General features: G+C 53.2%; 1 protein-coding gene and 6 non-coding genes across 7 annotated transcripts; 6 read left to right on the top strand and 1 right to left on the bottom strand.

Annotated features, from left to right (window-relative positions):
• Positions 1-2,038: 2,038 nt before the first annotated feature.
• On the bottom strand, positions 2,039-3,815 carry LOC125973606 (uncharacterized). The gene is made up of 6 exons (XM_068651726.1): positions 3,715-3,815; positions 3,580-3,633; positions 3,264-3,459; positions 3,109-3,186; positions 2,614-3,052; positions 2,039-2,244 (listed from the first exon to the last, which is right to left on the bottom strand). The coding sequence occupies exons 3-6, from the start codon at positions 3,285-3,287 to the stop codon at positions 2,159-2,161; spliced, it is 627 nt and encodes a 208-aa protein (XP_068507827.1). The 5' UTR covers positions 3,288-3,459; positions 3,580-3,633; positions 3,715-3,815; the 3' UTR covers positions 2,039-2,158.
• A 6,594-nt stretch (positions 3,816-10,409) lies between these two features.
• Positions 10,410-10,528, top strand: LOC125974420 (5S ribosomal RNA). Its single transcript, XR_007483539.1, has one exon. It is a non-coding gene; the product is annotated as a 5S ribosomal RNA (ribosomal RNA).
• A 666-nt stretch (positions 10,529-11,194) lies between these two features.
• On the top strand, positions 11,195-11,313 carry LOC125974284 (5S ribosomal RNA). Its single transcript, XR_007483455.1, has one exon. It is a non-coding gene; the product is annotated as a 5S ribosomal RNA (ribosomal RNA).
• A 1,087-nt stretch (positions 11,314-12,400) lies between these two features.
• On the top strand, positions 12,401-12,519 carry LOC125974264 (5S ribosomal RNA). Its single transcript, XR_007483435.1, has one exon. It is a non-coding gene; the product is annotated as a 5S ribosomal RNA (ribosomal RNA).
• Positions 12,520-17,601: 5,082 nt separating this feature from the next.
• Positions 17,602-17,720, top strand: LOC125974335 (5S ribosomal RNA). Its single transcript, XR_007483505.1, has one exon. It is a non-coding gene; the product is annotated as a 5S ribosomal RNA (ribosomal RNA).
• Positions 17,721-18,352: 632 nt separating this feature from the next.
• On the top strand, positions 18,353-18,471 carry LOC125974283 (5S ribosomal RNA). The gene has a single exon (XR_007483454.1). It is a non-coding gene; the product is annotated as a 5S ribosomal RNA (ribosomal RNA).
• Positions 18,472-19,554: 1,083 nt separating this feature from the next.
• LOC125974263 (5S ribosomal RNA) lies at positions 19,555-19,673 on the top strand. The gene has a single exon (XR_007483434.1). It is a non-coding gene; the product is annotated as a 5S ribosomal RNA (ribosomal RNA).
• Positions 19,674-27,065: the final 7,392 nt, after the last annotated feature.

Below are 27,065 nucleotides of genomic sequence, written 5' to 3'. Positions count from 1 at the left end.
CAACAACATACTCTGTAACAGATTAGGCAGTATAATCACATATGTTAACTTGAGAGTGCCCACACTCAATCTACTTATCGTGATGTGTTAAATCAATTACTGTTAGACATTATTATTCTGATAATCTACCAAATCTTTGAATTGAAGAATTTGTGATTTAATTAATAGCTTGTTGTTATGTTCAGGGTAATCAGACTTGTATATAATTCTAATGGCCTTCTTTTGAAAACTATTCTGAATTACAACTTTGGATCTTATATTACTTTGCAACAATATACTCGGTGACAGATTAGGCAGTATAATCACATATGTTAACTTCAGTGCCCACACTGTATTTATTTATGGTTATTTGTTAAATCAAGTACTGTTAGACATGAAATAGGAAGTGTTTAACATAAATGTTATGGCTACTCACCGTTGTAGCTCGCTCCTGGTCAATGATACGAGCCTCTTCTTGCAGTGGAAAACTTGCAGCCAACAAACACCGTGGAACCTAAAGGAATGAAATTAAACATTAACATTTCGCCTGGACCAATATTCACACGTACAACGCAACGCGGCTACACTTCTGCTAGCGCCTCAGCTACACGTTGCTATTACAAACGTAAATCTCTTTAAACACAATGAGTGTTACTTACCGTGTACGCTGTAGACGGTCCAGTTGCAAGCAGAAAATAAAGATATTTCTGTTGATATTCGTCGTTGCTCAGTGGCTCACGGCCATCGCGCCAACAGATTTGAATTTTGGTGGAAGTTCAGCCAATTACGTCATATCCGCGGCACATGACTGCGACGTAATACCCGCTTATCTGAAACGGCAGTTAAAAGTAGAGTTACATCAAGTTTTCTTTTTTAATCAACGCAATCATTTACAACCGTTGACCAGAAAGAATCGTCGAAATTCGACGTTCCCCCCAAACGCCACACTCACTCGCTTTTCAGGGCAACAAAAGTACTTCTTTTTAAAAACGATGAGTTGTACTTACCGTGTACGCTCTGGACGGTCCAGTTGCAAGCAGAAAATAAAAATATTTCTCTCGTTAGTCGTATGTTACCATCCGCTGTGTCTTTGTCAACATCGCCATTTTCCTACTTCCTGTTGCGAGCCACGCCCACGGATTTAAATTCTGGCGGAAGAGCCCGCCCATTGGCGTCGTTTTCGCGTATAGCAAATCCGATTGGTTGGGAAGGGGGCGCGGTTATGCAGCCGAGGGGTCCTGTGATCGGTGGGATGTAAAGTAGGCGTCGACGTCACGTCCGCGTCACGTGACCACGACGTGGCAGACGTCATATAGCAACCGCTGTTTTGTTTAGTAGACTTACAGTTGTTATGCATTGACATAATGGCGCACACTCCAAATAGATTTAAATAAATTAAATAATTCTTCTGCCCACTCCCTTTTAAACAAGTTAACTCTCCCCGCGGATTTGAATTCCGGCGGAAGTTCTTACAGTTGTTATGCGTTGACATAATGGCGCACTGGTTAGCATGTCCACCTCTTAAGCATGATGTTGCGGGTTCGACGCCTGATCAATGTTAGCATGGAGTGAGCTGAAGTGCATGGCGCTGAAGATTTGAATCTTTGAAATGCGCTGAGGTCTGACGTATCAGGCAGAATGGTTTGCCATCACGTTCAACAAAAAATAGAAACTTTCCCACTCTGATAAAAACGTCCTGTGTTCATCTACATATTTTCGTTTTGCTGTGCATCTTTTCCCTGCCATTTCGAGAGCCCAATTGACACTAATAGTTTACTGGAATGTGTTTGCCCATCCTACTTTGTGGAATTTCACCACATGCGCTTTTGACGAAAATACTAAATTGAACTCAAGTGAAGCCAACACGCACAACCCCCCCCCCCCCACACACACACACACACACACACACACCTACACACACACACACAAATGTTGATATGAACATAAAAGAGCCGCATGCGGTTCGGGAGTTGCGGCTTGGCCAAACCTGTACTATACAACTTTATTTGTGTAAAATTTTCACAACAGCTGTCACACAAACAAAGCGGGAAAAACCGAAGACGTGCGTGTTCCGCCCACGCTGGATTTATTTGCACCTTTGAAAAGACACCGTATTGCCGCAGATGTGGCAAAGAGTACTTTTGGGCATCTGAGACGGAAGGATGTCCAAAGCATCACGTCACCTGCTCTGGTAGGAATGGTGGTGGGACGTTGAGGTCAACCGCTTTGGGGTTGGCTGAATCTTTGGTCGCAGGATGCCACACACTTGAAGACAGAAGCAGAAAAGCAGAGCTAAATGCAAAATGTACTCACCGGTGACTCCAATTTTTTCCCCCCCTGAAGAAATGGATGGACGGGTGGCCCCGGCTGGCCGGTGGGACTCTTGTTATTCTGACCCTTTTTAGTGCGCGTTTGGGGCAACAACCGTTTTTTGTGGCGCTCTCTTCTGGTTCAAGAGTGCCCTGCATGTGAATTTGCCTTTCCTGCCTTCTGATTGGATGAGCGCCGGTGTGACGCGGTGCCTCTGTCACCGTGGCGGGGGGTATACGTCGGCATCGGAGCGTCTGCCAACGTCTGAGACCGGCTGGCAGTGTATCGGAGGTGTCGAGTGCGGTGCAGCTGGAGCTCACTCACCAGCTGGTGTTAGGGCCACAGAATGAAGGCCAAGGAGAAGACTAGAAAGAGAAACAGAAACTTCTCCTCCAATTGTTTGATTTGTCTCTTGTGAGCTTCGATGAATTCTTTCAGCTCTTTGTTCCTCTAGGACGGACAAATGGAAAGTAGCCTTCAAAAGCCAGTAAGCGTGCAAGTAAGTGCCGGGCTGGCTTTGGGCCCTTACCTGTTGCGCGCTGTGCAGCAGATCCATTCTCTCTTGGAGGATGCAAGCGTCGCGCTCCCTCAACTCCCACATCAGGGCTCGCTTCCATTGGTCCACGGCGCTCCTAAGCTCTTGTCTCTGATCCGCCGTCAGCACGTCATTCACGCCAGCGTGGCTGGCTTTTTCGCCGTCCGTGGCGGGGCAGTCCCGCTGCGGTAGCGCCTCGTACAACATGGCCTCCAGCTCCATGATCCTCTGGGCCGCAATCCTCGTCCATCAGTAGTCCGGCGGGAGATTTGAGGGCGGCTTACCTTATGAGCCTGGTCCATGGAACGCTTCCTGAAGTCCAACTCTTCATCCAGGTAGCCCTTCTGGTTGCAGAACATATCCTAGCACAGCTCAAGGTCAGAATTGTTGGGGCACATTGCCCCGAGTTCCCCTTGGCTGATGTCGCGTGTCTGTCTACCTTCTCACTTTCAATGTCCAACATCTTCTGTTGAAGTGCTGACTTGGTCACTTTGATGTATTCTAACCACTGAGGAAAGGCTGCTGTCACATAAGCAGAATGCGAGAGCGTGCGTGGACGTGCGCGTTACCTTCTCGGCTAGGGTGGGAAGGGTCCTGGCGTGAATCACGACCACCTGCTCCTCGTTGGTGAGATTCTGCAAGAGCCCAAAGGCACAGCGTCAACAAGGTTCTTTCAGCGCAAAGCCTTCCAAAAGTCACATTTGAGCCGCCGAGTCTCGTGGAGTGCGAACATAAGGAGTTCGACATACACTTACGGCGTTATCGCCCAGGATGTCCAGCTTCTTCATCAGATCACTGATGACGATGTCCTGGGGAAAGGCGCAAGGAGCAATGTAAGGTGTTCTGGGACCTCAGGTTAAGGTTAGGGTTGCGAGGGACGCCTTACGTACGCTCACGCCGTCGGCCTCGCAGTAGATCTGCAAAGGGCTGAGGCCGTCTGGGAAACGGACTTGCAGAAACTTCAAGACGGGGGAGCGCCACTCCCTCTCCTGAAAGGCAGAGGCATGCATCCGTCCGTCCGTCCGTCCGTCCGTCACATCTCTGGCCTCAAAACGCTTGTGCGAGTCTTCCCACCTCCAGCTCCAGGATGCGGAACTCAAGCAGTTCGTTTTGGTCTCGGATATCCTGGATGTGCTCTTTCAGACGCGCTTCTTCCGCCTCCATCCGCCTGACCTGAAAAGACAGTCAGACCTCATCTGCGGGGCTTCCGGACGGGTGTGACGCCAAGCGACTCCGCCCAGCGCCTTTCTTTCCGTCACCTTTTCGGCCAACTGCTGATTGCTCTGACGCAGCAGCTGCTTCTCCTCCACCCACTTGACATTCTAGAAGAGACAAACGCGTGGACAGCTTTGGAATGTTGTGTCATTTTCATCCACAAATTCTTTGGTTGACTGGAAAATGACATTTGCTTTTCTCCACATTTTCCCAGCCACGTTCAGGGGGGGGGGGGGGGGGGGGGGTTGTTGGTCCAGTAATGCCAGACGAATGAGTGACTGAAGAATGTAGCTATTTTGTCTGAGAAAAAGGTGTGCTCATTGATAAGCTTACCTGTCCTTGTTGCTTCAGCGCTGACTCCAGATCTGCTACTCTGCTTTGATAGTGACCCATTTCTACTGTCATGTAACATGGGGGGAAGAGATGGTGCAAATGGTAAAATATGGATTGTTCACAGGAATAAATTGGCAGAGCTGAAATTCCAAATTTGTCCAAAAGATGGCGCCAGACCAAAACATGAGACCAAAAAAGGGGCCAAAATAAGCTAAGCAAGTTAAAATAGAAATAAAACAGGAACACGGTGTCGGATTGTGAGTCACGCATGGACGCACAAATGTGATTTTTACTTTTTGATTTCTTTGCTTGGCTAAAAATGTATTCTGTAACAGCTTAAAGCAATATTGTTAGTCAATTCGATCAAGGGACCCGTCACTATGAGAATAGTGGCGTGACATAAATTGTTTGGAGAAGCACAAATGTGATTTTTACTTCTTGATTTCTTTGCTTGGCTAAAAATTGATTCCCTCTTTCATGAACTGTGTTTTGCAATCGAATTGTTCTGGGATTGAATGATTTTATTAACACGGGTATCAGTGGGTGAAATTGTTCGGTTTCTGGAGTGATTAAGATTTGTAATTCTATTTCATGTTTCTTCAATAAATGTGTTGTGTATATTCATCTACTTTGTTGTGCGCTGATTTGTACTGAATGTACAATCGATGGTTCGGGGTTGATTTGACAATTTGATTAATGTGCGGGGGGTTATTATGGTATAACATAGGACCGTAATAAATAAAAGTAACATCAGACAATTTTAGAGAATTGAATAACTTTCGTAGTTATTTGAGACACGAGTGAATTTCAATCCGTTTGAAAGTTTGCTTCGTCTGAATAAATTAACGGAAGTGTTTGAATCGGATTATCGGTTTGGTGTAGAACTGAAAGTAATTTAATTATTTGAAGGGCGCAGGCCCGTTTCCCCTTTTGACGGGCCGCGTAAAAAGTAACTCCGAACATGTTAGAGAATTAAATAACTTTCGTAGATATTTAAGGGAAGAGTGATTATTGAAAGAGGTGCGTTTGACACTACCATCAGCTTTTCTCTGGTCTGAAAGGAGGAGGAGGGAGGCTCCTCCTCCTCCTTTCAGACCAGAGAACACCCGAGGCTGGGTGAGAACGGGGAGGCTGCGACCCGGCCGGGGGTTGCGGGAAGGGGCGCCACCTTGATCTCTTTCTCGGCGTCGTAGTCCCCTCCGCTGGTCTGGGCTAGCAGAGCGTAGGCTCGTTGCAGCGCTTGATATTCTTGCGTCAGCTGGCGGTAGCGAAGCTCCGCCTCCTCATGCACACACCAATGCAACACAGCACTAGTACCAGAATCAGTCAGACCGGCGACAAAGCACCCGCGACGCAAAGACGAGTCCGATTCCAGGCTGAAGAGGAATGTTTGGCGCCAATACGCTGGCAGAAATGGCGGGCTACCTCTTCGGGTTCCGTGTCGGGGGTTCTGTCGGTGTGAAAAGACAAGGACGATCCGTCCGAGTCCACCAACACGTCTTCGTCGTAGCCGTAAAATGTTTCGATGACCTGCGGGCGCGGAAGCAAACATCTCTCTGAACAAACTGAAGCGACACCTCACGATGAATCGACGAGAGGAACGATAGCGAGAAAAAGGCCATTTCATCTTGCGCAACACCAAGCAGCCGCAAACAAACAGACTCACCTTGCAGGACCTCACGCTTTGTTCCTCCTCAGAGATTCTCGATGTCGGTATCGTAGCAGCAAATCTCTCTCCTGTCGACACAAATAATCCGCCTTTGAGATTCTTTGGATGCAAAGGGAACGAACGGCTCCGGCGCAGAAACAAACGCGACTCACGATGACATTTCTGACATGAGCTCCTGTCTCCAGAGCCTGAAAAACCCGTCACCGGCGATGATTGGAGGGACGCTCGTCTTTTCCAAAAGTGACAACTACAGGGTGTGTCAGGGTTTTCCAGATTATCTTTATCGTATGATTATGTTGCTTTGACTTTGACTGCAACCTGTAATAAATAATATTATTTATCCCTTATTTATCCCTATCGCTTATCCCTTCCTACACAAAGTCGTAAAACATCCCTTGCTATGTTTTGACTAGAGGTCAAGGGCTTTCTCTATTCAATCCACTCTTACACCCACCCTGTTTCTCTTAATAAAAATGCTCGTGCGGGAGCCGAGAGTCAGACTTCATTCGTACAACGGATGGACTCTCCACCTGCAGGTGTCCAAAAGAACTTACTTGTCTCCCGTGTGGTTCTTGCAAAATAAGTTGGAGCGAGCGCAACTCTAACAGGGTGCATTTTGCCACTAGCTGCCTACGGACAATGACGTCGCGCTCGCGGCTCATGGTTGACGGGCTGAGCAGCCGGGCGAGTCCGTCGTTTTCAGCGCACAGCGAGTGGCAAAGGCGCTGACAAAACGGGAGCTTTGAGCTGCTGAAAACGGCAAAACAAGTCTAAAGCGTGTTCAAACGCGTGCGCACAATGCTCCTGCTTGAAAGGTCGGAGTTTAAGGGGCCAATTTTTTGGATGGCGGCCGCCGGCCAAGCTTTGGACGGAAAAGGTTTCCTGGCGACAGCGAGCGAGCGCGGCGCTGCCGTACGTGCACCGAGTCACCTGCCTGAAGACCTTGGACAAGTCGTCGATGATGTGCCGCTGCTCCACAACTTGAAGGAACTCCATTTCACCGTCCTGCTGGCCGCAACCGCGCTCCAGGTCATTGAGCGAACTAGGCCTTCTCTGTGGAACACAAATGCAGTGGACTCTGTTGGCACGCCGCCGTTGTCCGCGTCGACTTACCAAGCTTGCCATCTCCTCGTTCTCCTGGGTGACAAAGCGCACTTTGTTTTCAAGGCGACACAGCACCAGTGAGAGTTCTTCATTCTTCCTGCTCAGGCGTTTGTTTTTGTACAGGAGTGGCAGAAACTGGCTTTCTGTTTCTCTCAGTCGCTTAAGCTGCAAGCATGAAGTGCGGGATGCGAAAGACGCACAACACGCGGGCCAGAACGTATCCATTCCTTTTGCATCGGTTTGAACGGAATCGTGGCTTTGGCTCCCAATAAAAGACATCTACCAGGCAACCGACTCGCCGCGCCGCTCAACTAATAAGCAAGCGCAATGGGTGCCTCGCTGGATGGCGCGCATCAAACGTAGCGCAAACCTTCAAGCGTGCCGTCAATAAATTACCAGTTCATTGCGCTCTTCAGAAAGCAGGGCGTTTCGATCCTCCAGTTTCCTGATGACTGCGCTGAGCTCAGCGATTTTCAGATGAAACCTTCGCGTGTCCCGATCCTCCTGAGACTGAAAACGCCCCGCAACACACACACACAAACACTCGTTCAAAGTTCAAAACTGTTTTTGTGCTACCTTCCTCCAGCAACGAACTAAGTCATGCGTACTGCAAGTGTGTGATGAGGTGGCTTACGCTATGAAGAGGATTGCTAGTAGCGCCGTTGACCCCACTTCCAGGGTAGTTTAGGCCCGCCCTTTGGGAATCCCTCAGGGCAGCGATCTGCTGCTCGGCAGCCTGAGTCTGCAGCTGAAGGCGGTGGACGTGGCCGGCCCCAGGGATTTATCCAAAACACTAACCGCTCTGTCTTTCAGCTTGATCTCATCCATCTGGATGTACAAACGGGGAGCGCTCAGGCAGGCGGGCAAACTCATTTGCCAGAATTGTGACAAAAACAAAGAGAGCAACCGGCCAATTTTTATCTTGAATCGACTAGAACACCATTGCTGTGACAAAAGCGAAGCGAGCAACCGGACGTTTTCTTCTTGTGAAATAGAATAGAATAGAATGCCTTAGGTGTCATTGCACTGCAGGTATACAACGAAATTGGGAACATAGCCACGCACCGCGCATCTGATCAGTCCTACCAGTCGGCGGATCTCCCTCTCGCAGTCTCTCTTGGTTCGGCTCAGCTCCTCCCGATGCTGGTGATGAGCCGATCGGAGCTCGGCCGCTCGGGACTGCCAGGCCTGCTGGGCCGCTGCCAGGGCTTCTTCCGCGCTCCTGGTGGAGGCGACACCGCTCGGTCTCCCGACACCGCCGCGTCTCCTCCACTTCCGCCAGCAAAGCGCCCCCGCTCCTCACCTGAGCAGACATTGCGCCACATCGGGCCGTTGAGACCGCAACGGAGCGCCGCGACGCTTACTGAGGACAAGCTACACAATACGGTAGCGGCCGCATCGGAGCCCGACGTGGCGTGCGGATAGTCAGACACGGATTGAGCGGATCACCTTGTCCATGGAGCCGTCCCTCAGGCTGAGGACCAAGGCATTCAGTCGCTGGATCTCTCCATCTTTGATTTTGATCACTCTCATCAGCTCCATTTCATGCTGCCGCAGTAATGTTTCCCTGGTAACGGCTAACTCTTTCTGCTTCTCCTCATGGAGTTTGCTTTTGAGTTCCGTCATGGCGGCGGTGGCACGGTGGTGCTCCGCCCGCAGGTCCTGACTTCTCTCTCTCTCCAGACAGCTGACCTGACATGACTTAGACAAACTTTATTGTCATCTTGTCTGCACATGGTGCATACAAAACGAAATTTCGTTGCACACGGCTTACAACAAAGTAGTGATATTGCAGTTGAATAGAAGTAACATATCCTATGAAAATACGTATATATATACATATACTGTATATATATATATATTACAAATAAGTATAAAGTGCAGCAGTGCTAATTATGCAATAGTGCAAGTAGGCAAAACAGTATTCAAGAGTGTGCAGAGGAATGCTAAACCATGTATTAAACTTCTATTTAAAGGGTTTACACAAGTTCAGTAAAGTTGGTAGTGCGAGATAGTGCAAGATAGAGGTCCGTAGTGTCATAAAGTACAGTTCTGTGAATGTGTGATGCAGAGTTCAGTTTAGAGCTCAACAGTTCTAATGTTCAACAGTCTGATGACAGCAGGGAAAAAGCTGTTGCAGAACCTGGTGGACCTGCAGCGGATTGTGCGAAACCTCTTCCCAGAGGGCAGCAGGGAGAACAGTCCATGGTGGGGGTGTGATGGGTCATTGTTGATGTTACGGGCACCGGACATGCAGCGCTGAGATGAAATGTCCTGAATGGAGGGAAGAGGAGCCCCTATGATCCTCTCTGCTGTCCTCACCACTCTCCTCACGTTCTTCCAATCGGAGGCGGTGCAGCCTCCACACCACACAGAGAGTCAGCTTGTCAGAATGCTCTCTATGGTGCTCCTGTAGAACGTCCTCATGATGGGTGGGGGCAGGTGGGCTCTCCTCATCCTCCGCAGGAAGTACAAGCGCTTCTGTGCCCTCTTGATCAGTGCCGTAGTGTTCATAGTCCAGGTGAGGTCTTCTGTGATGTGGACCCCCAGGAATTTGGTGCTGCTGACCACCTCCACAGCTGAGCTGTTGATGATCAGTGGAGCGTGGTGAGGCTGGTTTTTCCTGAAGTCGACGATGATCTCCTTCATCTTCTCCACATTCAGGATCAGGCTGTTGTCTCTGCACCAGCCCACCAGCTGCTCCACCTCCTCTCTGTAGTCCAGGTCGTTGTTGTCTCTGATGAGCCCCACCGCCGTTGTGTCGTCTGCGAACTTCACGATGTGATTGGTGGTGAACCTGGGGACGCAGTCGTGTGTCATCAGGGTGAACAGCAGGGGGCTCAGGACGCAGCCCTGAGGGGAGCCTGTGCTGAGGGTGATGACATCAGAGGTGTTCTGTCCGACCCGGACTGACTGAGGTCTGTTGGTGAGGAAGTCTAGCAGCCAGTTGCGAAGGGGGGTGTTGAAGCCCAGGTGTTCCAATTTTCCTACTAGATGCTGTGGGATGATGGTGTTAAACGCTGAGCTGAAGTCCAGGAACAGCATCCGAACATGGGTGTTCTTCTCCTTGTTGTTTCTCAGAAACGAGCCGGTCCCATCCAGGCGTAATCGGAGACAATGAAACCCGAAGTGGTTAAGGTTTGTCTTTTAATGCAGGATGCTTGGTCTCCATGTGCCGAAGCAGTTTTGAAGGCTTCATTGGCTCGCTCGCTAGTTTCAGGGGCGATTGTGTCTATAAAATGCAAAATGTTGGGTCACCTCACGGCTTACGGCCATACTACCCTGAGAACGCCCGATCTCGTCCGATCTCGGAAGCTAAGCAGGGTCGGGCCTGGTTAGTACTTGGATGGGAGACCGCCTGGGAGTACCAGGTGCTGTAAGCTTTTTCTTTTTCTTATGTGCACTTCAAGCTCTTTTTTTTTTTTTTCTTATGTGCACTTCAATCGTTTAAGAAGCTATTTTTTACAACACCCATCACGAATGGCATCCGGAAACAGCAAGCCTAATTTAAACTCCGACATTGAAACTATAACACGAGTTTGAAAGCTATATTATGTGGTGACATCCACAGCATTGTAGTTAAATTTTTTACCGCTAGAGAGCAGACTATGTACAGTGAGCATGGCTCCCTGTGAACTCAAAGCAGCAGGCTTGACTTGTAAAAGAACCCAACACAACACTTCCATGAAGTGTTTTTAAACTTTTCAAGGCATTTATTTTGATTCAGCAAAATGCAGGTCGCAACGGCAAATTCGTGCTACCGCATAAAAAGCTGTCAATAACTTTTCATGATAGCCATGTTTCCAGAAAACACCAAAAGCCTTGGAAGAAAGACTGTTTCGGCCCTGGTTGTAAAAAAATTAAAAAAAAAACAAAAGGGAAGGGTGACCGTCCGGGAATACCAGGTGCTGAAAGCCTTTTTTTTTTTTTTTTTTCCCACGTCAATTGTGAAAGGAAACTTTTACCACAGCCATCAAGTCCCGCCGCTGCTTGGCATGGTTTCAGGGGCGATTGTGTCTATAAAATGAAAAATTCTGAGCGGTCCCACGGCTTACGGCCATACTACCCTGAGAGCGCCCGATCTCGTCCGATCTCGGAGGCTAAGCAGGGTCGGGCCTGGTTAGTACTTGGATGGGAGACCGCCTGGGAATACCAGTTACCGTAAGCTTTTTTTTTTTTTTTTTTTCTTATGTGCACTTCAATCGTTTAAGCCAAGAACTTTTTACAGCACCCATCAAGAATGGCATTCGGAAACTGCAAGCCTAGTTTGAACTCCGACACTGAAACTACAACACGAGTTTAAAACCTACATTGTGCTTCCATGTAGTGTTTTTACCTTTTTCATGACATTTATTTTGATACAGCCAAATGCAGGTTTTGTGCACTTCACTTTTCCGTTGGGCATTCGCGTAGAACCCTATTCCAGTTACGGCCAGATTCTTTTAGACTAGTGGTCCCCAAACTTTCTTGCGCCACGGACCGGCTACGCGTCAGAAATATTTTTGCGGACCTGCCTTTATATATATAAATAAACAATAAATCTATATAGGCGGCTCGGTGGCGCACTGGGTAGCACGTCCGCCTCACAGTTAGGAGGGTGCGGGTTCGATTCCACCTCCGGCCCTCCCTGTGTGGAGTTTGCATGTTCTCCCCGGGCCCGCGTGGGTTTTCTCCGGGCACTCCGGTTTCCTCCCACATTCCAAAAACATGCTTGGTAGGCCGATTGAAGACTCCAAATTGTCCCTAGGTGTGAGTGTGAGTGCGATTGGTTGTCTGTCTCTGTGTGCCCTGCGATTGGCTGGCAACCAGTTCAGGGTGTCCCCCGCCTACTGCCCGATGAGGGCTGGGATAGGCTCCAGCACGCCCGCGACCCCCGTGGGGACTAAGCGGTTCAGAAAATGGATGGATGGATGGATGGATAAATCTATATAAATAAATACTACATTTATAATAAATATATATAAATAGGATTAAATAAAAGGATACGACTGGCATAAAAACAAATATAAACCACATAAAAATAAAAGTCACCATTACGTTGAATTATTTGGAGCACCGAGCTTGTTTCTCAGAAACGAGCCGGTCCCATCCAGGCGTAATCGGAGACAATGAAACCCAAAGTGGTTAAGGTTTGTCTTTTAATGCAGGATGCTTGGTCTCCATGTGCCGAAGCAGTTTTGAAGGCTTCATTGGCTTGCTCGCTAGTTTCAGGGGCGATTGTGTCTATAAAATGCAAAATGTTGGGTCACCTCACGGCTTACGGCCATACTACCCTGAGAACGCCTGATCTCGTCTGATCTCGGAAGCTAAGCAGGGTCGGGCCTGGTCAGTACTTGGATGGGAGACTGCCTGGGAATACCAGGTGCTGTAAGCTTTTTCTTTTTCTTATGTGCACTTCAAGCTCTTTTTTTTTTTTTTCTTATGTGCACTTCAATCGTTTAAGCCAAGAACTTTTTACAGCACCCATCACGAATGGCATTCGGAAACTGCAAGCCTAGTTTGAACTCCGACACTGAAACTACAACACGAGTTTAAAACCTACATTGTGTGGCGACAGCCATAGCATTGCAGTTCACGTTTTTACCGCTAGAGGACAGACTATGTACAGTGAATAAAGAGCATGGCTCCCTGTGAACTCAAAGCAGCAGTCTTTACTTGTAAAAGATCCCAGCACAACACATTGTGCTTCCATGTAGTGTTTTTACCTTTTTCATGACATTTATTTTGATACAGCCAAATGCAGGTTTTGTGCACTTCACTTTTCCGTTGGGCATTCGCGTAGAACCCTATTCCAGTTACGGCCAGATTCTTTTAGACTAGTGGTCCCCAACCTTTCTTGCGCCACGGACCGGCTACGCGTCAGAAATATTTTTGCGGACCTGCCTTTATATATATAAATAAACAATAAATCTATATAAATAAATACTACATTTATAATAAGTATATATACCGTATTTGCCGGTGTATTGGTCGACCTTTTTCGATCCAAAATCGACCGAAAAAAATCGACCTCGACTTATACACCGAGTCATAAAATTTAACTTCGTATTCATCGCTTCAAATGTGATGGTAACCAAGGCCGTTTCTCATGCATCTCATTGTGCGTTGCACTTAGAAAATTTGAACCGGGCGGCGTGCGCGAGTGCGCGGCCCGCTGGAAGTCGAATGAGGCGCCGCGACCACCTCCGCGGTGCTTATAAACAGCCGATCCGCTCGGCGGGGGCTATTTTCGGCCACTTGGCTCGTGCGCACGGCCTCCCGGATGTGCCGGGCGGGTGCGCGAGCTCGCCGCCCGCCGGAAGTCGAATGAGGCGCCGCGACCACCTCCGCGGTGCTTATAAACAGCCGATCCGCTCGGCGGGGGCTATTTTCGGCCACTTGGCTCGTGCGCACGGCCTCCCGGATGTGCCGGGCGGGTGCGCGAGCTCGCCGCCCGCCGGAAGTCGAATGAGGCGCCGCGACCACCTCCGCGGTGCTTATAAACAGCCGATCCGCTCGGCGGGGGCTATTTTCGGCCACTTGGCTCGTGCGCACGGCCTCCCGGATGTGCCGGGCGGGTGCGCGAGCTCGCCGGCCGCTGGAAGTCGAATGAGGCGCCGCGACCACCTCCGCGGTGCTTATAAACAGCCGATCCGCTCGGCGGGGGCTATTTTCGGCCACTTGGCTCGTGCGCACGGCCTCCCGGATGTGCCGGGCGGGTGCGCGAGCTCGCCGCCCGCCGGAAGTCGAATGAGGCGCCGCGACCACCTCCGCGGTGCTTATAAACAGCCGATCCGCTCGGCGGGGGCTATTTTCGGCCACTTGGCTCGTGCGCACGGCCTCCCGGATGTGCCGGGCGGGTGCGCGAGCTCGCCGCCCGCCGGAAGTCGAATGAGGCGCCGCGACCACCTCCGCGGTGCTTATAAACAGCCGATCCGCTCGGCGGGGGCTATTTTCGGCCACTTGGCTCGTGCGCACGGCCTCCCGGATGTGCCGGGCGGGTGCGCGAGCTCGCCGCCCGCCGGAAGTCGAATGAGGCGCCGCGACCACCTCCGCGGTGCTTATAAACAGCCGATCCGCTCGGCGGGGGCTATTTTCGGCCACTTGGCTCGTGCGCACGGCCTCCCGGATGTGCCGGGCGGGTGCGCGAGCTCGCCGGCCGCTGGAAGTCGAATGAGGCGCCGCGACCACCTCCGCGGTGCTTATAAACAGCCGATCCGCTCGGCGGGGGCTATTTTCGGCCACTTGGCTCGTGCGCACGGCCTCCCGGATGTGCCGGGCGGGTGCGCGAGCTCGCCGGCCGCTGGAAGTCGAATGAGGCGCCGCGACCACCTCCGCGGTGCTTATAAACAGCCGATCCGCTCGGCGGGGGCTATTTTCGGCCACTTGGCTCGTGCGCACGGCCTCCCGGATGTGCCGGGCGGGTGCGCGAGCTCGCCGGCCGCTGGAAGTCGAATGAGGCGCCGCGACCACCTCCGCGGTGCTTATAAACAGCCGATCCGCTCGGCGGGGGCTATTTTCGGCCACTTGGCTCGTGCGCACGGCCTCCCGGATGTGCCGGGCGGGTGCGCGAGCTCGCCGGCCGCTGGAAGTCGAATGAGGCGCCGCGACCACCTCCGCGGTGCTTATAAACAGCCGATCCGCTCGGCGGGGGCTATTTTCGGCCACTTGGCTCGTGCGCACGGCCTCCCGGATGTGCCGGGCGGGTGCGCGAGCTCGCCGGCCGCTTTAAGTCGAATGAGGCGCCGCGACCACCTCCGCGGTGCTTATAAACAGCCGATCCGCTCGGCGGGGGCTATTTTCGGCCACTTGGCTCGTGCGCACGGCCTCCCGGATGTGCCGGGCGGGTGCGCGAGCTCGCCGGCCGCTTGAAGTTGAATGAGGCGCCGCGACCACCTCCGCGGTGCTTATAAACAGCCGATCCGCTCGGCGGGGGCTATTTTCGGCCACTTGGCTCGTGCGCACGGCCTCCCGGATGTGCCGGGCGGGTGCGCGAGCTCGCCGCCCGCCGGAAGTCGAATGAGGCGCCGCGACCACCTCTGCGGTGCTTATAAACTGCCGATCCGCTCGGCGGGGGCTATTTTCGGCCACTTGGCTCGTGCGCACGGCCTCCCGGATGTACCGGGCGGGTGCGCGAGCTCGCCGGCCGCTTGAAGTCGAATGAGGCGCCGCGACCACCTCCGCGGTGCTTATAAACAGCCGATCCGCTCGGCGGGGGCTATTTTCGGCCACTTGGCTCGTGCGCACGGCCTCCCGGATGTGCCGGGCGGGTGCGCGAGCTCGCCGCCCGCCGGAAGTCGAATGAGGCGCCGCGACCACCTCCGCGGTGCTTATAAACAGCCGATCCGCTCGGCGGGTGCTATTTTCGGCCACTTGGCTCGTGCGCACGGCCTCCCGGATGTGCCGGGCGGGTGCGCGAGCTCGCCGGCCGCTGGAATTCGAATGAGGCGCCGCGACCACCTCCGCGGTGCTTATAAACAGCCGATCCGCTCGGCGGGGGCTATTTTCGGCCACTTGGCTCGTGCGCACGGCCTCCCGGATGTGCCGGGCGGGTGCGCGAGCTCGCCGGCCGCTGGAAGTCGAATGAGGCGCCGCGACCACCTCCGCGGTGCTTATAAACAGCCGATCCGCTCGGCGGGGGCTATTTTCGGCCACTTGGCTCGTGCGCACGGCCTCCCGGATGTGCCGGGCGGGTGCGCGAGCTCGCCGGCCGCTGGAAGTCGAATGAGGCGCCGCTACCACCTCCGCGGTGCTTATAAACAGCCGATCCGCTCGGCGGGGGCTATTTTCGGCCACTTGGCTCGTGCGTACGGCCTCCCGGATGTGCCGGGCGGGTGCGCGAGCTCGCTGGCCGCTGGAAGTCGAATGAGGCGCCGCGACCACCTCCGCGGTGCTTATAAACAGCCGATCCGCTCGGCGGGGGCTATTTTCGGCCACTTGGCTCGTGCGCACGGCCTCCCGGATGTGCCGGGCGGGTGCGCGAGCTCGCCGGCCGCTGGAAGTCGAATGAGGCGCCGCGACCACCTCCGCGGTGCTTATAAACAGCCGATCCGCTCGGCGGGGGCTATTTTCGGCCACTTGGCTCGTGCGCACGGCCTCCCGGATGTGCCGGGCGGGTGCGCGAGCTCGCCGGCCGCTGGAAGTCGAATGAGGCGCCGCGACCACCTCCGCGGTGCTTATAAACAGCCGATCCGCTCGGCGGGGGCTATTTTCGGCCACTTGGCTCGTGCGCACGGCCTCCCGGATGTGCCGGGCGGGTGCGCGAGCTCGCCGGCCGCTGGAAGTCGAATGAGGCGCCGCGACCACCTCCGCGGTGCTTACAAACAGCCGATCCGCTCGGCGGGGGCTATTTTCGTCCACTTGGCTCGTGCGCACGGCCTCCCGGATGTGCCGGGCGGGTGCGCGAGCTCGCCGGCCGCTGGAAGTCGAATGAGGCGCCGCGACCACCTCCGCGGTGCTTATAAACAGCCGATCCGCTCGGCGGGGGCTATTTTCGGCCACTTGGCTCGTGCGCACGGCCTCCCGGATGTGCCGGGCGGGTGCGCGAGCTCGCCGGCCGCTGGAAGTCGAATGAGGCGCCGCGGCCACCTCCGCGGTGCTTATAAACAGCCGATCCGCTCGGCGGGGGCTATTTTCGGCCACTTGGCTCGTGCGCACGGCCTCCCGGATGTGCCGGGCGGGTGCGCGGGCTCGCCGGCCGCTGGAAGTCGAATGAGGCGCCGCGACCACCTCCGCGGTGCTTATAAACAGCCGATCCGCTCGGCGGGGGCTATTTTCGGCCACTTGGCTCGTGCGCACGGCCTCCCGGATGTGCCGGGCGGGTGCGCGAGCTCGCCGGCCGCTGGAAGTCCAATGAGGCGCTGCGATCTCCTCCGCGGTGCTTATAAAGTGCCGATCCGCTCGGCTTGGAGCTATTTCCGGCCTCCCGTTGGTGCCGGGCGGCGTGCGCGAGCTCGCCGGCCGCGATCTCCTCCGCGGTGCTTATAAACAGCAGCATGCGCACGGCCTCCCAGAATTTGAACACATTTCGTCAATAAATTTCGCATATTGAATTTTGAAGTTTAATATAATGCAACAATTGAGCTCGACTTATACAAAGGATATATCATAAAATCGTAAATTTCCGTCGAATTTTAGGGGGTCGACTTATACACCGAGTCGACCTGTACACCGGCAAATACGGTAAATACGATTAAATAAAATGATACGACTGGCATAAAAACAAATATTAACCACATACAAATAAAAGTCACCATTACGTTGAATTATTGGGAGCACCGAGCTTGTTTCTCAGAAACGAGCCGGTCCCATCCAGGCGTAATCGGAGACAATGAAACCCGAAGTGGTTAAGGTTTGTCTTTTAATGCAGGATGCTTGGTCTCCATGTGCCGAAGCAGTTTTGAAGGCTTCATTGGCTCGCTCGCTAGTTTCAGGGGCGATTGTGTCTATAAAATGCAAAATGTTGGGTCACCTCACGGCTTACGGCCATACTACCCTGAGAACGCCCGATCTCGTCCGATCTCAGAAGCTAAGCAGGGTCGGGCCTGGTTAGTACTTGGATGGGAGACAGCCTGGGAATACCAGGTGCTTTAAGCTTTTTCTTTTTCTTATGTGCACTTCAATCGTTTAAGAAGCTATTTTTTACAACACCCATCACGAATGGCATCCGGAAACAGCAAGCCTAATTTAAACTCCGACATTGAAACTATAACACGAGTTTGAAAGCTATATTATGTGGTGACATCCACAGCATTGTAGTTAAATTTTTTACCGCTAGAGAGCAGACTATGTACAGTGAGCATGGCTCCCTGTGAACTCAAAGCAGCAGGCTTGACTTGTAAAAGAACCCAACACAACACTTCCATGAAGTGTTTTTAAACTTTTCAAGGCATTTATTTTGATTCAGCAAAATGCAGGTCGCAACGGCAAATTCGTGCTACCGCATAAAAAGCTGTCAATAACTTTTCATGATAGCCATGTTTCCAGAAAACACCAAAAGCCTTGGAAGAAAGACTGTTTCGGCCCTGGTTGTAAAAAAATTAAAAAAAAAACAAAAGGGAAGGGTGACCGTCCGGGAATACCAGGTGCTGAAAGCCTTTTTTTTTTTTTTTTTTCCCACGTCAATTGTGAAAGGAAACTTTTACCACAGCCATCAAGTCCCGCCGCTGCTTGGCTTGGTTTCAGGGGCGATTGTGTCTATAAAATGAAAAATTCTGAGCGGTCCCACGGCTTACGGCCATACTACCCTGAGAGCGCCCGATCTCGTCCGATCTCGGAGGCTAAGCAGGGTCGGGCCTGGTTAGTACTTGGATGGGAGACCGCCTGGGAATACCAGTTACCGTAAGCTTTTTTTTTTTTTTTTTTTCTTATGTGCACTTCAATCGTTTAAGCCAAGAACTTTTTACAGCACCCATCAAGAATGGCATTCGGAAACTGCAAGCCTAGTTTGAACTCCGACACTGAAACTACAACACGAGTTTAAAACCTACATTGTGCTTCCATGTAGTGTTTTTACCTTTTTCATGACATTTATTTTGATACAGCCAAATGCAGGTTTTGTGCACTTCACTTTTCCGTTGGGCATTCGCGTAGAACCCTATTCCAGTTACGGCCAGATTCTTTTAGACTAGTGGTCCCCAAACTTTCTTGCGCCACGGACCGGCTACGCGTCAGAAATATTTTTGCGGACCTGCCTTTATATATATAAATAAACAATAAATCTATATAGGCGGCTCGGTGGCGCACTGGGTAGCACGTCCGCCTCACAGTTAGGAGGGTGCGGGTTCGATTCCACCTCCGGCCCTCCCTGTGTGGAGTTTGCATGTTCTCCCCGGGCCCGCGTGGGTTTTCTCCGGGCACTCCGGTTTCCTCCCACATTCCAAAAACATGCTTGGTAGGCCGATTGAAGACTCCAAATTGTCCCTAGGTGTGAGTGTGAGTGCGATTGGTTGTCTGTCTCTGTGTGCCCTGCGATTGGCTGGCAACCAGTTCAGGGTGTCCCCCGCCTACTGCCCGATGAGGGCTGGGATAGGCTCCAGCACGCCCGCGACCCCCGTGGGGACTAAGCGGTTCAGAAAATGGATGGATGGATGGATAAATCTATATAAATAAATACTACATTTATAATAAATATATATAAATAGGATTAAATAAAAGGATACGACTGGCATAAAAACAAATATAAACCACATAAAAATAAAAGTCACCATTACGTTGAATTATTTGGAGCACCGAGCTTGTTTCTCAGAAACGAGCCGGTCCCATCCAGGCGTAATCGGAGACAATGAAACCCAAAGTGGTTAAGGTTTGTCTTTTAATGCAGGATGCTTGGTCTCCATGTGCCGAAGCAGTTTTGAAGGCTTCATTGGCTTGCTCGCTAGTTTCAGGGGCGATTGTGTCTATAAAATGCAAAATGTTGGGTCACCTCACGGCTTACGGCCATACTACCCTGAGAACGCCTGATCTCGTCTGATCTCGGAAGCTAAGCAGGGTCGGGCCTGGTCAGTACTTGGATGGGAGACTGCCTGGGAATACCAGGTGCTGTAAGCTTTTTCTTTTTCTTATGTGCACTTCAAGCTCTTTTTTTTTTTTTTCTTATGTGCACTTCAATCGTTTAAGCCAAGAACTTTTTACAGCACCCATCACGAATGGCATTCGGAAACTGCAAGCCTAGTTTGAACTCCGACACTGAAACTACAACACGAGTTAAAAACCTCTATGTACAGTGAATAAAGAGCATGGCTCCCTGTGAACTCAAAGCAGCAGTCTTTACTTGTAAAAGAACCCAGCACAACACATTGCGCTTCCATGTAGTGTTTTTACCTTTTTCATGACATTTATTTTGATACAGCCAAATGCAGGTTTTGTGCACTTCACTTTTCCGTTGGGCATTCGCGTAGAACCCTATTCCAGTTACGGCCAGATTCTTTTAGACTAGTGGTCCCCAACCTTTCTTGCGCCACGGACCGGCTACGCGTCAGAAATATTTTTGCGGACCTGCCTTTATATATATAAATAAACAATAAATCTATATAAATAAATACTACATTTATAATAAGTATATATACCGTATTTGCCGGTGTATTGGTCGACCTTTTTCGATCCAAAATCGACCGAAAAAAATCGACCTCGACTTATACACCGAGTCATAAAATTTAACTTCGTATTCATCGCTTCAAATGTGATGGTAACCAAGGCCGTTTCTCATGCATCTCATTGTGCGTTGCACTTAGAAAATTTGAACCGGGCGGCGTGCGCGAGTGCGCGGCCCGCTGGAAGTCGAATGAGGCGCCGCGACCACCTCCGCGGTGCTTATAAACAGCCGATCCGCTCGGCGGGGGCTATTTTCGGCCACTTGGCTCGTGCGCACGGCCTCCCGGATGTGCCGGGCGGGTGCGCGAGCTCGCCGGCCGCTGGAAGTCGAATGAGGCGCCGCGACCACCTCCGCGGTGCTTATAAACAGCCGATCCGCTCGGCGGGGGCTATTTTCGGCCACTTGGCTCGTGCGCACGGCCTCCCGGATGTGCCGGGCGGGTGCGCGAGCTCGCCGGCCGCTGGAAGTCGAATGAGGCGCCGCGACCACCTCCGCGGTGCTTATAAACAGCCGATCCGCTCGGCGGGGGCTATTTTCGGCCACTTGGCTCGTGCGCACGGCCTCCCGGATGTGCCGGGCGGGTGCGCGAGCTCGCTGGCCGCTGGAAGTCGAATGAGGCGCCGCGACCACCTCCGCGCTGCTTATAAACAGCCGATCCGCTCGGCGGGGGCTATTTTCGGCCACTTGGCTCGTGCGCACGGCCTCCCGGATGTGCCGGGCGGGTGCGCGAGCTCGCCGGCCGCTGGAAGTCGAATGAGGCGCCGCGACCACCTCCGCGGTGCTTATAAACAGCCGATCCGCTCGGCGGGGGCTATTTTCGGCCACTTGGCTCGTGCGCACGGCCTCCCGGATGTGCCGGGCGGGTGCGCGAGCTCGCCGGCCGCTGGAAGTCGAATGAGGCGTCGCGACCACCTCCGCGGTGCTTATAAACAGCCGATCCGCTCGGCGGGGGCTATTTTCGGCCACTTGGCTCGTGCGCACGGCCTCCCGGATGTGCCGGGCGGGTGCGCGAGCTCGCCGGCCGCTGGAAGTCGAATGAGGCTGTCAGGCAGGGGACAAGGCGAAGGACTCGGATGCAGAGTCGGATCTATCTGGGATTTATTCCAGCAAGCACTCAGAGCAAAAGTACAAAACAAAGCGCCTCTTGCGAGGGAAAACACGGGGCAAAAAGTACAAACAAAAGGCGTCGCACTGTGGCGAGTCGAAAGGCTAAAAGTACAAATCAAAACGCCTCTTTCGAGGGAAAACGTGTAGCAAAAGGTACCAACAAAAGAAGTCGCACTGGAACGAGACAAAAAGGCGCTGGAGACCCAGGCACAACCAAAAGCGTCGCTCGGCGGCGAGACAAAAAGGAGAGTTCTTTCAGAGAGTTCGGACATCAAGGAATCGCTGGTGGTCGGGACGAGGCTAGACACACTGGCACAAGACAAGGGGAAGACACGGACTAAATACACACAAACGGGCGGGGACACAGGTGATGACAATTAGTCTCGATTACGCGGGTGCACACAATCGGGATCAGGGAAGACAAGACAACCAACACCGAGGAAGGAAACACGAACTGAAACGGAAGGAATGACAAAATAAAACCGGAAGTAAAGTTACGACAATTGACGAGACAAAAAACTGAAAAAATAAACGCGACCGCATGACAGAACCCCCCCCCTAGGGCCGGATCCCAGACGGCCCAGGAGCCCCAGGGTGAGCCGCATAGAAGTCCTCAAAAAGTCCCGGGTCCAAAATATAACTAGGCGGCACCCATTGCCGCTCCTCCGGTCCATAACCCTCCCAGTCCACCAGGTACTGCCAGCCCCGGCCTCTTCTGCGCACATCCAATAGTTCTTTGACGGTGTAGGCCGTCCCACCGTCCACAGTCCGCGGAGGCGGAGGGGGCGCCGGATCCGGCACCAACGGGCTGTCCACCACCGGCTTGACCTTCCCCACGTGAAAGGTGGGGTGGACTGCAAGGGACCTGGGCAAGCGTAGACGCACCGCGGCCGGGTGCACGACCTTGGCGATGGGGAACGGACCCACGAAGCGAGGCGCCAGTTTCCTGGAGTCCCCCCGGTGGGGAAGATCCTTGGTGGATAGCCAGACACGTTGACCTCTCTGGTACACGGGCGCCGGACGTCTCCTCCGGTCAGCCATCCGCTTTACCCGGTCCCCCTGTCGGACCAGCGTGGCCCGAGCCGCCGACCAGACGCGATGACAGCGGCGCACCAAGGCGTGGGCCGAAGACACCGTCACCTCCGGCTCACTGTCAGGGAAGACAGGGGGCTGGTAGCCAAACACACACTTGAAGGGGGACATACCTGTAGCCGTGGTGGGCAGGGAGTTGTGGGCATACTCCACCCAGGAGAGGTTCTTGCTCCACGAGGAGGGGTTCTGGGAGACCAGGCAGCGGAGACTTGTCTCCAACTGTTGATTAATACGTTCAGTCTGTCCGTTTGCCTCCGGGTGATAGCCTGACGTGAGACTCACGGTTGCCCCTATGAGCTTGCAAAACTCCCGCCAAAACCTGGATACGAATTGGGGCCCTCTATCGGAAACTATGTCTTTCGGGAACCCATGAACCCGGAATATGTGGTCCATCATCACGGTGGCGGTTCGTTTAGCGGACGGGAGCTTGGGCAAGGCGATAAAATGAGCCATCTTTGAAAATCTATCCACCACTGTGAGTATGGTGGTTCGCCCATGCGAGGTCGGAAGCCCCGTGACGAAGTCCATAGATATCTCCGCCCACGGGCGCGAAGGAATGGGTAGGGGATGCAGCAACCCCATGCGGGCGCCGTGGGCGTTCTTATTCCGGGCGCAGACGGGACAGGCGGCAACGTATTCCTTGACGTCTGCCCTCATGGAGGGCCACCAGAATCGCTGCTGGATTACGAACAGCGTTCGGCGCATGCCCGGATGGCAGGAGAGTCTGGAGGTGTGAGCCCAATGGATGACTTGGGATCGTAATTGAGCAGGGACAAATAGTCGGTTCTCAGGGCAACCACTAGGGGGTGGTTCGTTACCATTGGCCTGCTGTACCCGGCCTTCGATAGGCCAGGTCACGGCTCTAACCAGGCAATGAGAAGGCAGGATAGTCTCAGGCTTCTTAATTTCTGGGTCCGAGTTGAAAACACGGGAGAGGGCGTCAGGCTTGGTGTTCTTGGTTCCCGGTCTGTAGGACAAAGTAAAGTTAAAACGATTGAAAAAAAGTGACCAGCGGGCTTGGCGTGAATTCAGTCTCTTAGCTGACTTAATGTATTCTAAATTTTTATGGTCTGTCCAGACCAAAAAAGGCTGCTGTGCTCCCTCTAACCAATGTCTCCATTCTTCTAATGCCAGCTTGACTGCCAACAGTTCGCGATCCCCCACGTCATAATTCTGTTCGGCGGGCGTCAGCCGTCGAGACAGGAACGCGCACGGATGGAGCTTGTTGTCGCTCTTGGCCCTCTGCGAAAGGATGGCACCTACTCCTTGATTGGAGGCGTCCACCTCCACCACAAACTGCCGCGACGGATCAGGGAGCGTGAGGATGGGAGCGGTGCTGAAACGGTTCTTTAGCTCCTGGAAGGCCGCCTCCGCCTCTGCTGACCAGCGGAAGGGGACTTTAGGAGACGTGAGCGCGTGCAAGGGAGCCGCTGTGGCACTGAAGCCCTTAATGAATCGCCGATAAAAATTGGCAAAGCCCAGGAATTGTTGCACCTTCTTACGTGAGTCAGGGGTAGGCCATTCCGTTACCGCGCTTACTTTCGCCGGGTCCATCTCTACTTTGCCCGGGGCTACGATGAAGCCGAGAAAAGAAACGGTGCTCTTGTGAAATTCACTTTTCTCGGCCTTTACGTATAGTTGGTGTTCCAGGAGTCGTTGCAACACCGTCTCGACGTGAACCCTATGGGTCTTCAGATCTGGGGAGTAAATCAAAATATCGTCCAAATATACGTACACAAACCGGTCCAAACAGTCTCTCAAAACATCGTTTATCATGGCCTGAAACACAGCGGGAGCATTGGTGAGGCCAAATGGCATGACGCGGTATTCAAAATGTCCTCGATGCGTGTTGAACCCTGTCTTCCATTCGTCCCCTTCCCGGATGCGCACCAGATGGTAGGCGTTGCGCAGATCTAACTTGGTGAACACCCGGGCTTGCTGTAATTGGTCGAACACGGTCGACATCAGTGGGAGCGGATACCGATTCTTGATGGTGATCTGATTGAGGGGACTATAATCAATGCAGGGACGTAGGGTGCCGTCCTTCTTGCCCACGAAAAAGAACCCCGCCCCCGCAGGCGACGACGACGGTCGAATCAGCCCTGCTTGCAAGGAGGAGTCTATATATTCATTCAAGGCTTGCTTCTCAGGTCCCGAGAGAGAATACAGCCTCCCCTTGGGTATCGTTGATCCCGGCAGCAGGTCAATGGCGCAATCATACGGACGGTGGGGAGGCAGAGAGGTAGCCTTGGCCTTGCTGAATACCTCGGCCCATTGGTGGTAACACGCAGGGACCCCGGTTAAGTCTGGGGTTGGCGCGTCTGGAGCGGAAGGCACAGGGCGCGGGTTAGACTTGATACAGGAATCATGACAGTCGGACCCCCATCCCGTTATTTCCCCTGATTCCCAGTCTATAGCGGGGTTGTGGCGTTGAAGCCATGGATACCCGAGAACGAGAGGGTTCATTGGTGAGGTCACGACATGTAGACGTATGTTCTCCTGGTGGAGGCCAATTGACAACGAGACTGGTTCGGTTATGTGAGTTATCTCAAAGAGTGCCTGTCCATTGAGTGCCTTAGCTTTCACGGGAGTGTTCAGTAGCTCAGTCTTTACCCCGCACCGGCGAGCAAATGCCCAGTCTATCAAGCTTTCGTCTGCTCCTGAGTCTATTAATACTTCGAGTTCTATCTCTCTTCCCGACTGGGTGATCCTGCCCTTGGGAAGCACTCGCCCCGAGGACAGAGCCGCCGAGAAGGCGCTTACCTTCAGGGTCCTCCTCACTGGACAGGAGAGAAGGAGGTGTCCGAGCTCGCCGCAGTAGTAGCATCTTCCCTCTCGGCGCCGCCGTAACTTCTCCTCCTCTGTTAACTTGGCTCTGCCCAACTGCATCGGTTCTGGCTCCTGGCGCTGCCGATCCCCGTACGGCCTGGAGTGGTGAGCGTCAGGGCCGGCTACTGGAACGAAGGCGGGAGCGTTGCTGCGTCGGTGCTTTCTCCACTCTTGCAGCCGGTTGTCAGTGCGGATAGCCAGAGCGATGAGGGCGTCGAGGTCGGTGGGAAGATCTAAGGGGATTAGCTGATCTTGGATGGGTCCTGACAGACCCCGGAGGAAGATGTCATATAGTGCCGCCGCATTCCACCCGCTCGCCGCGGCCAGCGTGCGGAACCGGATGGCGTAGTCTCCGACGGTGTCTTGTCCCTGGTCTATCTGACAGAGTTGGCGAGCCTTGTCTCGGTCAGCGGAAATGGGATCGAACACCGTTCGCAGGGCCTGGATGAAAGCGGGGAGAGAGTGACAGGAGATGGAATCCCTGGCCCATTCCGCGGTGGCCCATGTGCGGGCCCTTCCCGTCAGGTAGGATACCATGTAGGCCACCTTGGAGCGCTCGGTGGGGAATTCTGCTGGGGAACTCTCAAAGTTCATCTCGCATTCTGTAATAAAAGCCCGGCTAAGGCCGGGTTCTCCGGAGTAGCGCTCTGGAGGAGCCAGTCTGGCACTGCCAGTCATGGGACCTCTTGCAAGGGAAGGAACGGGGGAAGCGACGGGTGTACTGGAGGTCGCTGCTGGTCCCGCGTTCAAGAGCGAGAGCACTTCCTGCATTTGCTGACCCAGCTTTGCTACTTGGGTGGCGACCGCTCCTCTGAAATTTTCTTGATTCCTAGCGAGTCCTCGGATCTCTTCTCCCAAGTCGCCCACCTCCCTCTGGTGCTGGGCGAGCAGTGAGGCATGGGAGCGCACTGTGGCGCACAGGTGCTCCGACTCTGCCGAGTCCATGTCTGGCCAGTGTGTACTGTCAGGCAGGGGACAAGGCGAAGGACTCGGATGCAGAGTCGGATCTATCTGGGATTTATTCCAGCAAGCACTCAGAGCAAAAGTACAAAACAAAGCGCCTCTTGCGAGGGAAAACACGGGGCAAAAAGTACAAACAAAAGGCGTCGCACTGTGGCGAGTCGAAAGGCTAAAAGTACAAATCAAAACGCCTCTTTCGAGGGAAAACGTGTAGCAAAAGGTACCAACAAAAGGAGTCGCACTGGAACGAGACAAAAAGGCGCTGGAGACCCAGGCACAACCAAAAGCGTCGCTCGGCGGCGAGACAAAAAGGAGAGTTCTTTCAGAGAGTTCGGACATCAAGGAATCGCTGGTGGTCGGGACGAGGCTAGACACACTGGCACAAGACAAGGGGAAGACACGGACTAAATACACACAAACGGGCGGGGACACAGGTGATGACAATTAGTCTCGATTACGCGGGTGCACACAATCGGGATCAGGGAAGACAAGACAACCAACACCGAGGAAGGAAACACGAACTGAAACGGAAGGAATGACAAAATAAAACCGGAAGTAAAGTTACGACAATTGACGAGACAAAAAACTGAAAAAATAAACGCGACCGCATGACAGAGGCGCCGCGACCACCTCCGCGGTGCTTATAAACAGCCGATCCGCTCGGCGGGGGCTATTTTCGGCCACTTGGCTCGTGCGCACGGCCTCCCGGATGTGCCGGGCGGGTGCGCGAGCTCGCCGGCCGCTGGAAGTCGAATGAGGCGCCGCGACCACCTCCGCGGTGCTTATAAACAGCCGATCCGCTCGGCGGGGGCTATTTTCGGCCACTTGGCTCGTGCGCACGGCCTCCCGGATGTGCCGGG

This window comes from Syngnathus scovelli, chromosome 8, assembly GCF_024217435.2.
Source record: "Syngnathus scovelli strain Florida chromosome 8, RoL_Ssco_1.2, whole genome shotgun sequence".
Classification (NCBI taxonomy): Eukaryota; Metazoa; Chordata; class Actinopteri; order Syngnathiformes; family Syngnathidae; genus Syngnathus; species Syngnathus scovelli.
The sequence above is the reverse complement of the archived record's forward strand: the minus strand, read 5'-3'. Positions and strand labels throughout refer to the sequence as shown.